The following is a 14,002-nucleotide window of genomic DNA, read 5'->3' as shown; positions in this document are numbered from 1 at the left end:
AAACAACATTTAAAAATGATTTTTGCAGCATAAATGAAGGTATATAAATTGTATATTTTTCTTATAGGAGAATTAATTCTCGCTGGCTTGGTTATATAACTAATGATGTACAGGGGAATCAACATACTGTATGGTATGATAAAGATTCCCTGACAACTGTGTACAGTCCAGTCAGCCCCATTAAAATCCCCATACAATAATGATAGCCATTAAAAGGAAATGTATACAACAGTTATATGGCTGAGCGACATAGGGATACAATGAAGAGCAGGCTTGGTTCGGGTGAATAATACGTTTAGTTAGCGGTGTGAAGGTCCCGTTTGATAACACTGGTCTACATACTACTCTTTGGTTCTTTCAGTAAAGTCACGTAGGTATAAAATAAAAATGTTTTAGATGTCGTCTGCTTCAAACATAACAATTAAAATAACTTATTGGCTACTGTTCCCAAGATATTTAAGTTTTTACATTTTACGTGTATGTATATTGTGTAGATAGTAGAGTTTTACTCGTAAATTGTAAACCTACGTAGGTCTTTTCATGTCTTTATGGTTGCTTTACATGATAACATTTCACCTGTCCTGTTTATGTAAGACTTAAAAAATCAGCAAAGGGGTTATATAAATAAATGTATTATGAAACAAAATGCAACAAACAATTATGTGTATATAAGTACATAGTTTATTTCTTATTCAGTGTCCACTCGGCGCTTCTTGGTATGTCTCTTGTATTCATTAAATGGAGCATCTCTTGTCACTGTCCAGCAATAGTCTGAAAGCATTGATGAGCTACATTTGCCCTGATAGCGTTTCTCCATTGTTGCAATGTCCTGGTGAAATTGCTCGCCATTTCCGTCGCTCCTGCTCCGCAGTTTGGTGGGAATAAATCTAGATGAGTGCAAAATTTTTATATTTAGTGACATGTTGCAACCAAGGCTTTTGTATGCCTTGAGGAGGTTTTCCACCAACTCCCTGTAGTTGTGTGCCTTGCTGTTTCCGAGAAAATTTGTTGCCACTAACTGGAAGGCGTTCCATGCCGTGCTTTCATTGCTACGCAGTGCACTGTCAAATGCATAATCTCGAAGAAGTTCACGAATCTGAGAACCAACAAAGACACCTTCCTTTATCTTAGCTTCACTTAACCTTGGAAATTTTGCACGAAGGTACTTGAAAGCTGCTTGTGTTTTGTCCATGGCTTTGATAAAGTTCTTCATCAGATCCAGCTGATGTGTAAAGGTGGTAACAAAATCTTCCTTGAAGTGGTGGATGCTGAACACGTTTCCTCCCACGCTCCAATGACTGTCGGAGTGGCCAATCTATCTTAATGTAGTGGGAATTTCTCACGCGATTATCTCATTCGCAACAGCACTTTGTGTATCCAGTCTGCAGACAAAGCAAGAGAGCAACAACCTTCATATCGCCACAAAGCTGCCACTGATGTTGGTCATAGTTTATGCACCTCAAAAGTTATTTCATGTTGTCATACGTTTCCTTCATGTGGACTGCATGACCAAATGGAATGTATGGCAAAACATTTCCATTATGCAGCAAAACAGCTTTAAGACTGATCTTCGATGAATCAATGAACAGTCTCCACTCATCTGGATTATGAACAATGTTGAGGGTTGCCATCACACCATCGATGTTGTTGCAGGCTACAAGATCACCTTCCATGAAGAAGAATGGGACAAGATCCTTTTGATGGTCACGGAACATGGAAACCCTAAAATCACCTGCCAGGAGATTCCAGCCCAACAGGTCTGCCTTACTCTTGGGTAGTTCCAAATCCCTGACAAGGTCTTTCAGTTCACCTCGTGTTATGAGGTGTGAATATTCTTTGATTCTTTCGGTAAAGTCACGTAGATAGAAACATAAAAAAGTGAATAAGAAATAAAACTAATTAAAATTTAATAAAAAATAAATAAAATAAAAACCACTAATGTAGACTGTAGCTTGGTTCTTAATCGGTGTGAGTGTACTGCCAGTCTATAATGTAGACTGTAGCCTGGTTCTTAACCTGAGTGAGCGTACTGGTAGTCTATAATGAAGACTCAATCTTGCTACTTTCGGTAATAAAAATAAAAGAAAAATATAAAAACCACGACGTTTCTATCACCACACAAGCGATCGTCTTCAGGAGGAAAGCAGGGGGAGGTCACCAAAGACAACCGTTTATAAAGGTGTAATAAAGGTCGGGGAAACGACTTCTGTAATCCGGTCTTTATTTGCCTTTCTTTACAACACTCCTTCACGCTGCTGACAGACAGCGTGAGAGGGATAGAGAGACGCGTGGCCACGTGGCAGCCTGGACTCCCGCGTGGCCCCTTCCTTCGTTCGTTCCAGTTCTGACCACGTGTTGTTCGGTTCCACCCCTATTTAATACCCGGGTCACGTGGTACCTTTCCACCAATCATCGTAACGAGTTGTGATCCGTCAGCGACCCGGATATATCCTCACATTACAAAGGTTTAAAAATAGGGCGTGGCACAAGCGCAAAGAAGTGGGTGGGGCCTATGTGCCGTGGGGTCAGAGAGCACCAATGTGAAGCACGGAACATGCAGTGCCACAAAACGTCTCAGTGTCAGAACGAAGTGGGCGGGACATATGTGCCCTGGGCTGAGATCACAAGAAAACGACACAAATCAAGTTATGACTTGACCTTTGCTCCCTTGACAAGACTGCTAATATGCTCACCAAGCTTAAAAACTACAGTCTACATTATAGACTGCCAGTACACTCACTGAGGCTAAGAACCAGGCTACAGTCTACATTATAGACTGCCAATACACTCACCGAAGTTTAGAACCAGGCTACAGTCTACATTATAGACTGCCAGTATAGACTGCCACTCCGATTAAGAACCAGGCTACAGTCTACATTCGTGTTTTTTATTATTATTTTAATTAACTTTATTTTTCTTATTATTTTTATATCTACGTGACTTTACTGAAGGAACCATAGAATATGAATTCCTGCAGTCACACATTTTATGGATGGGTATATGGAATTGATGTGGTTGAGAAATTGGTTCAAAGTTGGCAGGCCATGTGTCCAAATGATGAAAGTGTCATCTACGTATCTACCACAAGGAAGGACGTAGGGTGGATGTCTGAATGGCATCTGTCTCAAATTTCTCCATGTAAACATTCGCCATCACTGGTGATAAGGAGGAACCCATGGGGGTACCTTCATTTTGTTTGTAGAAAGTACCATTCCAGGTGAAGTAAGTGTTGGTAAGGCAGTGCCTAACTAAAGTTGGTACTTCAGGATTCAGTCCATGTTGGACCAAGTCTTCAATTATTGCTAAGGTGTCAGGTACAGGAACCTTGGTGAACAGAGAAACTACATTAAAGCTGACGAGCAAATCATCTGGGGACAGTGAAATGCCCTTGATTAGAGAGACCAAGTGAGCTGAGTTACGTACTGCTGAGGTAGTCTTGCCAGTGAATGGAAGCAAGGTCTCAGACAGAAATCGAGCCAGTTGTAGGTAGGTGAGTTGATAGTGGAAACAATGGGCCGAAGTGGTGCACCGTCTTTATGGATTTTTGGAAGACCATAGAATCTGGGTGGTCTAGTTACTACTAGACTCACCTACCTACAACTGGCTCGATTTCTGTCTGAGACCTTTAGGGAGAGCCGCTTGAATGGTCCGATTAGAGAGTCTCTTTCCCCCCGTTCCCCAGCTTTTTAGTCCCGCCTACTTCTCCCCCAAACATCACTTCCTCTCCCCCTGGCGCTCACGCAGCCCACCTCCTTCCCCTACCCCACACCCCCCCCTTTTCCCCCTTGCTCCTCCCCCCTGTCTTACCTATATAACCTCTTGCCATGGCAGCTCTCTCGCCCACTTCAGCATTTTTTTCTTGCTGTGGTGTTTCCACCTGATGAGGATTGCTTATGCTGTGATCGAAACGTCGTGAATTGTTTTATTTTATATTATTTTATTTCTACCTACGTGACTTTACTGAAAGAACCAAAGAGTATAGAAATGTGTCCCTTTGCAAAATCAAACACTGACAAATAAGGGCAATTTGTTCAGCAGACTTCTAGGAATAACATGATGCAATTTATTTCATGCATGATGCAATACCAGGTTCAGATTGCATCACTCATTGTTTTGCTCAAAAAGCAAGTACTGTACTGTCCAAACCCAGTCATATATTTATTAATAGATCCAGTCAAAGATGTATTTTAGTCATTTCTGGTTTAAATTGATATCCCTTTCTTTTCTAACTCACTTATTCTCCATCATTCCCAAGTCAAGGGTCATATATACTGACCCAGTCGCATATTTTGAAGGCTAGATCCAAGCAACAATTTTAAGCATAATTTTCATTTTCAGTGACCCAGAATTAGTAAATCTGAACTACATTTATTTCGGAAGCATTTTGGCTGTAGACCAGTGTAAGTGATCCAAAATACTTAACTTCCTTGAATACATCTCGAACATAGCACAACTTTTCAATAAAAATGCAAATTTAATGGAAAGAAAATGTCATTGAACTTTGTTTTTGAATTGCTTTTTTCTGATGCATCGTCCCACTTTCGACCACTATGCCAGTATTGCAATTGTTAACATTCCCATGAGCATTATGGTTATTCTTTCGTAGCTTTCAATTTAAACATTCCTATTGAAATAACGTCTAAACGAGTACAGCAAAAGAACAGTATTTAAGAACGTTTATTTTGCATGTGATCATTGTTGCTAATGGGTGCAGCAGTACTGCATTTCTTTAGAATCTGAATGACACTATGTATATAGTCATCAGTATAAAAGCCTTTTCTCATATAAGCTTTATATTTTGTTCTGAGTTGATTTATAAATTAATTCTTATTTGCATCTCGGTGATCTTTATGAACAGGTTATATTCATGTGATAATGCATGTATGTATATTGAACTTCTTTCGCACCATACGTAGCCAACCATGCTAATCGGAGGTGTTCGGGAAGGACAACAAACTAAACACAAAAATCAGTTTTCAATCGATATTTATAAGTGCACAGCTCCAGGAGCTTCCTAATAAGATACAAATCAATCTACAATTGAATACAGTAGCAAAATATAAATCAGAAGCAAACAAATCAAAATGTGAGACACCATGCTGACGTAAGATAATTAAGTGGGCATAGAGATCGGAGAGAGATGCACAGAGAGAGAGAAAGACACACAGAGAGTCGGAAATAACAGCTGACATAGGCAGGTAGGATGGAAACATCACAGTCAGTTAAGACTTTACCTGGTTAATAACGTTCTTCCAATGATTGCTCAGTTTGTACCCATCTTCTCGGTTGAAGTTGTATCTGTGTTTTACTCCAGTGACCTGGGTGCTACTGCAGGGTCTACTTTCTGCCTCGCCTACTCCCCCCCTTCTCTCTCCCCCCCTACTGCCGAGGCCTACTATATAACCTCGTGCCATGGCAGATCTTTCGCCTACTTCAGCAGTTTGTTCTTGCTGTGGTTGTTCCACCTGATGACGATTGCTTGTGTTGCGATCGAAACGTCATGATCTATTATTTTTCTACCTACGTGACTTTACCGAAAGAACCAAAGAGTATGGATTCCTGCAGTCACGAAAGTTTCAAATCAAGATTGAACCGCCTCTGTGGGGAGGGTTTCCACACAACTATTCGATCTTTTAACAGACTGTGAGACAAAAAGGCTCACCTGATTGAGTCTCTCACCTTTAAATTTCGATTTAAAGCTTTCGTGACTGCAGGGATTCATCTTCTTGGTTCTTTCGGTAAAGTCACGTAGAAGGAAAATAATAAAATAATAAAAATAAAACATAATAAAATAATTCTCACGACGTTTCGGCTACAACGCAAGCAGCCGTCGTCAGGTGAAGAATGAAACACCACCAAGCTTGGAGCGTATATTTAAGCTGGGTTGGAGGTGGAAGAAGAGCGCCTTGAAGAGATGCCGTGACAATATGGTAATATCGATCGCCTTTACACTCACATCTGCTGCTGTCACTTCTCCTAACTCTAATCGGATTTTGTTTAGGGCCAGCCTAGCTCCAATCTCAGAGAGAATGAGATTGCTCCGATTTGAACTTGATCATTTAGACAATATTCTCTTACAATCACACTTAGAATTAACAGATATAATGTTCACATCTGATTGGGACCACGTAGATAACATTACAGTTTATTCAGCTACTTCCATGTCAACCAAATGTAAAGTTAATTTGATTACTAAATTAAACCTCCTGTCAAAAAAGAAGCCAGAGCCACACGCTAAAAAGTTATATGTTAACAAGATTGTCATCAATCATAGTAGCATCCCAATTTCCGATAGCCTAAAATCGGTACTAGCTAAAGGGTTGAATTTCGCAGTCACCCCTAAACACATCACAATGGATGATAGATCTGAAATCGCTGCTATCATCAAAAACGCTAAGAAAACCATTAGCAACATCAGCAAGGACGAGGGTGTTGAACTCTCTGAATAAAAAAACAGAGATGACATAGTCATCCTCTCAGCCGACAAGGGCAATGCCACTGTCATCGTGGATAAAACCACTTACAACATCAAAATTCTTCTTAATGATGGCAGCTATACCAAAATCAACAGAGATCTCACCAACCGCCTAGTTACAAAAACAACAATATTATCACTAATTCGACTTATCTTATCGATTCAAACAACCAGCGCTCTCTAAAACCTTCGGCTGCTAGACCACCCAGATTTTATGGCTATCCAAAAATCCACAAAGAAGGTACCCTGTTCCGTCCTATCGTCTCCACCATTAACTCACCCACCTACAAACTAGCCCCATTTATGTCTGAGACTCTGCTTCCTTTCACGGGCAAGACCACCTCAGCTGTATTTAACTCAGCTCACTTGATTTCTCGAATTAAGGACATCTCACTGTCTCCAGTTGATTTGCTCGTCAGCTTTAATGTAGTTTCTCTGTTCACCAAGGTTCCTGTACCTGATACCATTGCAATCATTGAAGACTTGGTCCAACAGGGACTGAATACAGGTGTACCAACTTTAGTAAGACACTGCTTTACCAACACTTACTTCACCTGGAAAGGTACATTTTACAAACAAAATGAAGGTACCCCAAGGGGTTCTCCCTTATCGCCAGCGGTAGCGAATGTTTTCATGGAGAAATTTGAGACAGATGCCATCCAGACATCCACCCTACTTCCTTCCTTGTGGAAGAGATACGTAGATGACACGTTCGTCATCTGGCCACATGGCCTGCCAGCATTTACCCAATTTCTCAACCACATCAATTCCATACACCCATCTATAAAATCCACATGGAAGTGGAAAAGGATGGTAAGCTACCATTCCTGGACGTTTTGATCGAGAAGAGACCTGATGGCTCATTGGGACACTGTCTACAGGAAAGCCACCCGCACGGATGCCTATCTAAAGCCTGATTCCCACCACCATCCGGCCCAGAATAATTCCCTAATCAAAACACTACACCATAAGGCATGTTGCATCTACGATCAGCATCACCTAGCCAGTGAGCTGGGGCACATACACCAAGTCCTCAGGATGAACGGATATTCTGACCGTACAATCCGCAAAGCTGTCTCCCCAGCCATGGGGAGACAACCATCTGAGGATCCAATCAATACCATCACGTTGCCATACATAGCAGGGGTTACCAAAAAGATTTTCAAAATCTTAAACAAACACAAGATCCAGGTTCGTTTCAACACAGTACACAAAATCCGTGATTTGATCCCATCTGTAAAGGATGTGATTCCTGATATGCAATACCCGGGTGTCTACAAACTGAGTTGTGGCTGCGGCAGCAGTTACATTGGGGAAACGAAACGACATGTCTCGGACCGCGTTCGTGAACACAAGGCAGATCTGAAACACAGTAGGACCAATACCTCTGCCATTGCTTATCATTGTTTTAACGCAGTGGGCTCATACGAAATTTACTTTTCCAAGACGAAGGTACTCTGCAAACCCATCGGCTATTATCAGAGATTTGTTCATGAAGCCATCCAGATATATAAACACAGACACAACTTCAACTGAGAAGATGGGTACAAACATCATTGGAAGGACGTTATTAACCAGGTAAAATCTTAACTGACTGTGATGTTTCCATCCTACCTGCCTATGTCAGCTGTCATTTCTGACTCTCGGTGTGTCTTTCTCTCTCTCTCTGTGCATCTCTCTCCGATCTCTACTCCAGTGACCCAGCTGCTGCCACGGGGTCCACTTTCTGCCCCGCCTCCTCCCCCCCCTTCTCTTTCCCCCCCTGCAGCCGACCTCCCCAGTGCTGCCACGGTGGCCCACTTTAGCAGTGTTTCCATATTGCAACACAATCTTTGAAATTTTTCATTATGTTAATGCATATGCATTTACATATACTGTTTATGACTATAGTATTTAATTTTAAGTACAATATATATTGCATAACTTACGCTCATTTACAGACTTATCAAATTACAAAACAAATCAGTAGGGTTGTAGTTAGAAGTCGAAAGGTCAGGTACTTTTTATTTAAATGCAGGATTTGTCTATTATTACACTTGCATGCAACACCTTAAAAAAATATTTATATATTTGCTTAATTTCAATAACGTTACATAAGAAGCGATAGCTTTATTTAAAAAAAAGCATATGAATGTGAACTGGTGAAATGAACATATCTTTACATGACATTGGTATGTCAAGTATGCACTTGTCAAAAGTCAAGCTGAATATAGAGCACAATACAATTTTGGATTAGAGCAGGATTCTAACACAGCCACGTGTGAAAATGCTGCACAAAACAGCAGGGATTGAATGGGGAAAGATACGACATATATGCAATGCTATATAGGCATGCATATACATGCTATATTTTTGAAGTGGAATAAAGTGATGGACAGAGGAGGAGGGTGCTGATCTTGGGTTTGAACAGGGGCATTGAGTTGACAGCAGGTATGGCCAGTCAGAGTTCCAGTTTATTGAGGTTACAAAGGAGGACCGACCTTCCACAATGCTATATATATACAATCATTAAGAACAGATATATTATACAATGTGTAATGATGTGCCAACCAGACCTTATGACAGAGTAACAGGAGTACTTTATATTCAGTCATCCTTTGATCGTGTTCACGGTATCTACCTGCATCGTAGATTGTCTGGAGAAAAAAAACTTCAACCTGCGGTCATTAAACCCCACGAACTGCTGTTGTCAGTAATAATTACCTCGCTAGAAGGAAGCACAGTATTGGCCTTTGAGATGTTTTTCCATTTAGCCAGTTTTTAGAGTGAGGATGCCAATTTGCATTAACGCAAACAAGCAAACCACACGATGTTTCATGTTGGAATGTCTCTTGGCATAGATTTTTTTTGACAAGCTAAAATGACCATTGTCTCAAAGATGGCACGCGCACCATTCACCTAAATTCACCAAAAGGCAGCGTTCAAACTTTGGACCCTATGAACATCATGAAATGTTCTCAGAATAAAAGAAGAAAGGAAACATGAGACCCAGTTGTGTTTGTGCATAAATAATCATAATTAATAACACGGTGGGAATATATTTATCTTTAATCCATGATTCATTGCAGCCTTCAGCCAATTTCTCTCTCAAAGCATTTTAACCAAATCGCATAACACGTGCATTTTGCATTCTGGCTGCAATTATTTTTCAATTATAATAAAAGTACAAAGCTGTGGCGTTCCACAAGAAAGGTCCACCGCACACCCCACAACATTGCAGATGACATGGAATTTCACTGCCAGACTTCCTGACTCATACGTACAAACAAGATCACATCTCACAAAAAGTCTTCAGTATTTACTCTCAATTTAATCGGACGTCAATTTACAAGATTACCACAACTCTCTGAAAAGACGGTAAATGTGAATATTTTTTTGCAAGCCTAACTCTCCCATGTCGTCTCTCTCCTCGCCCGACTCGTCGACTTTGCTCTCGGGACACAAGCCTCTTGGTGTAACCCACAGCCTAACAAATTGTGGGAGGTCACTCCTCCGCTTGAAATTCTCTCCCCATAGTAAGTCAGCACTATTGGCTTCCTCCCTCTCTTCTCAATCCAGACTTGAGACTTATTTTTATTCTCCAATAACACCCTACTGTTTTTTTTGTAAATCCACAACCCCCATACACAGAATCACCCTTTCCTCCTACGACGTTTCCAGTCTACAGAAAATGTGTCATTTTATAGATTCTCTATGAGTACAAATTGCATTTTACTAGTTAATTAATCGTAATTGTATTGTGGTATTGTATTACACTTGCTTAAGAACTGTTAAATACTCCCACAAAATGAGTATAAGGGATAGATCAAGATTAATTTCACATTTCGTATAAATGAGTGTCAATATCCAATGAGCAGATAGCAAGACAATAAAAATAATAAAGTGGTTCACTTTGCTTTTAACTGAGCATAAAAGTAAAACAAATCCTCACGTAATGGACAATTTATCAGTACCATTTCCAGTCCATTCAACGTAGTCATTTTCATCCCAAACATCAATTGACTTATAACGTTGTAATCCCAAACGTTTATACATTATTTACTAAATTAATTCCCTTACATATTCGGCAAATGGTGTGTTTAGGCGCTTCGAATTCAAACATTAGGTTAATGCTGCCATCATTTAAAGTATAATTTCTTCAAAGCCTTTCGGATACTGCATGTGCACAGTACATGGATACATAAAGAGGGCCCGGCAAAACAGCCCGGATACACGCCACTTGGGTAAGTTTGCATTGATGAGCACTTTTAAGGCTATTACAGCAAATGAGAGGCTGGTGGGGACCCGCTCCCAATGGCTGGACTCATTTCTCTCTCCACCCCACAGCCCGTGCCCGATGTTGACACACCACGCCAGGTAATCATTTCAGACACAGGTGACCTAAGGGAGGCACAGGTCAGGTTTATATGCCACAAATACAGATATCCTCCATTTGCCCTTTACAGGCTGTCAGGGCAAGTGCATGCACAGTAAACAAGCTGGCTGGTTTGGCTTAGCACCGTGCCCCAGCCATATTTGTGTCTATAGTTCCACGTTGAATTACACCGTACCAAGTACTGTACGAATTTAATGCAATTACATTGTAAGTGATATCCTACATGAAGGACGTAGAAGTTACTAATCCAGTTATGCACAGGATATCATAATAATATATTTCTTTTTCGTGTCTGTTATATGTGTCCGGCGATGTATACTTTAATTGTGACACGGTGTTGCAGTTAAAAAATGCTAATTGCAAAGCGCTTCCTCAAACTAAATTTCACCCATGTCTGAAAAGTGATTTTAACAAGCTGTCGTGGTGTAATGGTTACCACACTGAACCCACAATCCAGATTCCACCGGTTTTATCTCCCGGTGCGTGGTTGAAATAATGAACAAGTTCATGAAATCCCCCAGCTCTATCCACCCAGCTGTACAAATGGATAAACTTGTCTTAATGCGCTCCTTGCCTGTGGCGAGATGCAACGTGAGTACCCCCACCTCTTCCGAGATCTCTGGCGAGTGTGGAAGAGTAGGCCAAGTCACTTTTTTTTTAATGAGCCGCGCTTCCGCCAGCAGTTGCGTGCGCAAGTCCGGGCCCGGGGGGGTCTTCACCTTTGCTGCTTTATTTATTTGCATGCGATGCAGTTTTTGTGTCACGTCGACTGTATGCTCGAGTGGTCTCTTACCTTCCCGAGGAGGAGGAGGAGGCACCGCGCATCTTGCGGAGGGTAACGGTGGCAACGGCGTGCTTTGTTCCTGCTACGATGTCACTAGTCACCCCCCACTGGTTCGGGCTTGCGGACACCACGGACAGAAGAGTCACTCCTTTCTTCACCTTCATTCTACAAAACAAAAAAATGTTTCCAACGCAAGTGTGTTATTTCTCGTGAGGTCACCTTGAATCACCGTCACCGGTGAGTGTAGTTCTCCAAAAGCGCCGACTCATTGCGCTACCTATTAAAAACGCGTCTGCTGATGTGTGTTCTTCAAACCGTTGATTTAATAACAAAAAATGCATTACGTTTAATTACACGTTAAACCACTGTGAATATTTACAGCAAAATAATATGCAACAAAATTAATAAAATAGAGAATATGAAACATATACTCACTCGTGTGATACAGATAGTAAAAGTTTGATCAGATATTTGAGTGTCTGTAATTGAAACGACTGTACATGATGGTAACTGTCAAAGTTCTAACGGAGTACCCAATCCCGTGTAAATTCCGTCGGTTGGAAAACTTCCTTCAAACCACTACCAAATTTATTTGGCTGCCAATTTTCGATGAGGAATGCACGTGGCACCATTCGGCTCCCGGTTTGACAGCTAATTACCAGGTAGGGGAGGATCAAGGGTATTTCGCTGCAAGTTTCATGATCTCATGACAAAAAACTTTCCCATCGACAGAGCTGACCAATCAGCATCTGAGCCATCTGACACACACGCATACATTCATATATGAACCACAATACCTTGCTGATCTCGTCTAGGAGCATAAACCATCACGCGAATTCCGGTCATCCTGAGAGCGCTTTTGGCTGGCCATCGAACAAAAACGGCCACTGCATCGCGCGCTTTCAAATGGGCTTCTGCGGCCGTCTGGAACATTCTTCCTTCCGGTATTAGGAAGCCACTGGAGCTATCTACTTTTAAATCTAGGTTGGAAACTCATTTCTTTAGAACTGTGTTTAGTTTGTTGTCCTTACCCCGCAACTCCGATTAGTGCGGTCGGCTACGAATGGTGCAAAAGAAGTTCAACATTCATACAATGCTTGTAGTGCTGTTCAAGGATTTGCATGTTTTTAGCGCTGATACGCCACGGCATCTCAAACAGCCTTACAAAATGCAAACAAGCAAAAAGGAAATCGATAGATGGTAATAAAGAAGAGTGCGCGAAGGACAATTCACACCCAGTGGTGAACAACAACCCACACATACAAAGACACATATCCACGTAGCCTTTATAGGCACAATTGGCTACGTACGGTGCGAAAGAAGTTCAACATACGTACATATAAGTGTGGGTGTCAGTGGCTTTCACCCCTTCAGAGCCACTATTTGAGTCTGCACAGGTATAACCTGCTTCGCAAAGGACAGACACAGTTGACTATGATGCTAATGATGAGAATGGTAACATTCACAGCTATAATATATGAATCCACGAATTTTAATCTATTTCTGAATCACCAACCCTAACATCTACACAGACAACAAACCGCAAATATCCTCATCCACCAACTCTTGCCAACTGTGCACCTGTACTTGATGTGTACTCCATACAACAATCAGGCACCCATTTAAGGCTGAGTTGATCTATGGGAGGCCCACGACAATTTCTGCATTGCAGTGTACTAACCACTCCATCACTCTTGACATAATTTGGCCCAATAATATATAAAGCTACATGGGGGAAGATTTTTACCTTGTGTGAGTGTGTATGCTTCATCATCATAAAATGCTTCGTAATAATCATCATTGAAATCATTATCATCTTCATCATTGCCATCATTACCATCACCATCATCATTGTCCTCTTGTAGATACCCGACACATTGTTCCCGACTTTCCACCGCCCATTCGTGAAATGTGGGTAACAAAAATGTGCCACACGAAGAGGGCAGAATTTGATTTTACGCCGACTCAGCGCTAACTTCAGTGAGAGCCGTCCCCGGATTGAGATCGTCGCAATTCCACTGCTGTAATTGAGACACCATGTGCGGGAACGTTCTGTACTTGCGTCGCCCCGCTCGAGCTCCCGTGCCCAGCTCTGGCAAATTTGACTCATTGCAGTGTTGGACTCGTCTGCGCACGCATTGAACATTGCAGAACGGGACCGACTGTCTGGAAAATAATAGCTTTTGCAAAAAAAACACGGCAGAATGGCGGGCCAAAAAACACGACATCAATGAGGTTCGCAGTTCATACCTGCTAATTTCTAACCACGGCGTTCAATTTCTGCATGTGGTGTATTGTCATTGCGCCAGAATTGTAATCAGCGATTGGACATCATTGTGCAAGTTATCTCAACATTAATGATTCGGCA

General features: G+C 41.5%; 1 protein-coding gene across 1 annotated transcript in view; it reads right to left on the bottom strand.

The window, feature by feature from the left end:
* The window catches only part of LOC144933091 (transmembrane protein 132E-like), a 143,966-nt gene that overhangs the window by 67,920 nt on the left and 62,044 nt on the right, over nt 1-14,002 (bottom strand). Inside the window, exon 3 of the mRNA XM_078857608.1 lies at nt 11,644-11,799. Within this exon, the coding sequence (XP_078713734.1) occupies nt 11,644-11,799 (156 nt within the window). The remainder of the gene's footprint in view (nt 1-11,643; nt 11,800-14,002) is intronic.

The sequence above is a fragment of the Lampetra fluviatilis genome, chromosome 6, assembly GCF_964198595.1.
Source record: "Lampetra fluviatilis chromosome 6, kcLamFluv1.1, whole genome shotgun sequence".
Taxonomy (NCBI): Eukaryota; Metazoa; Chordata; class Hyperoartia; order Petromyzontiformes; family Petromyzontidae; genus Lampetra; species Lampetra fluviatilis.
This window is presented reverse-complemented; position numbering and strand designations above follow the sequence as displayed.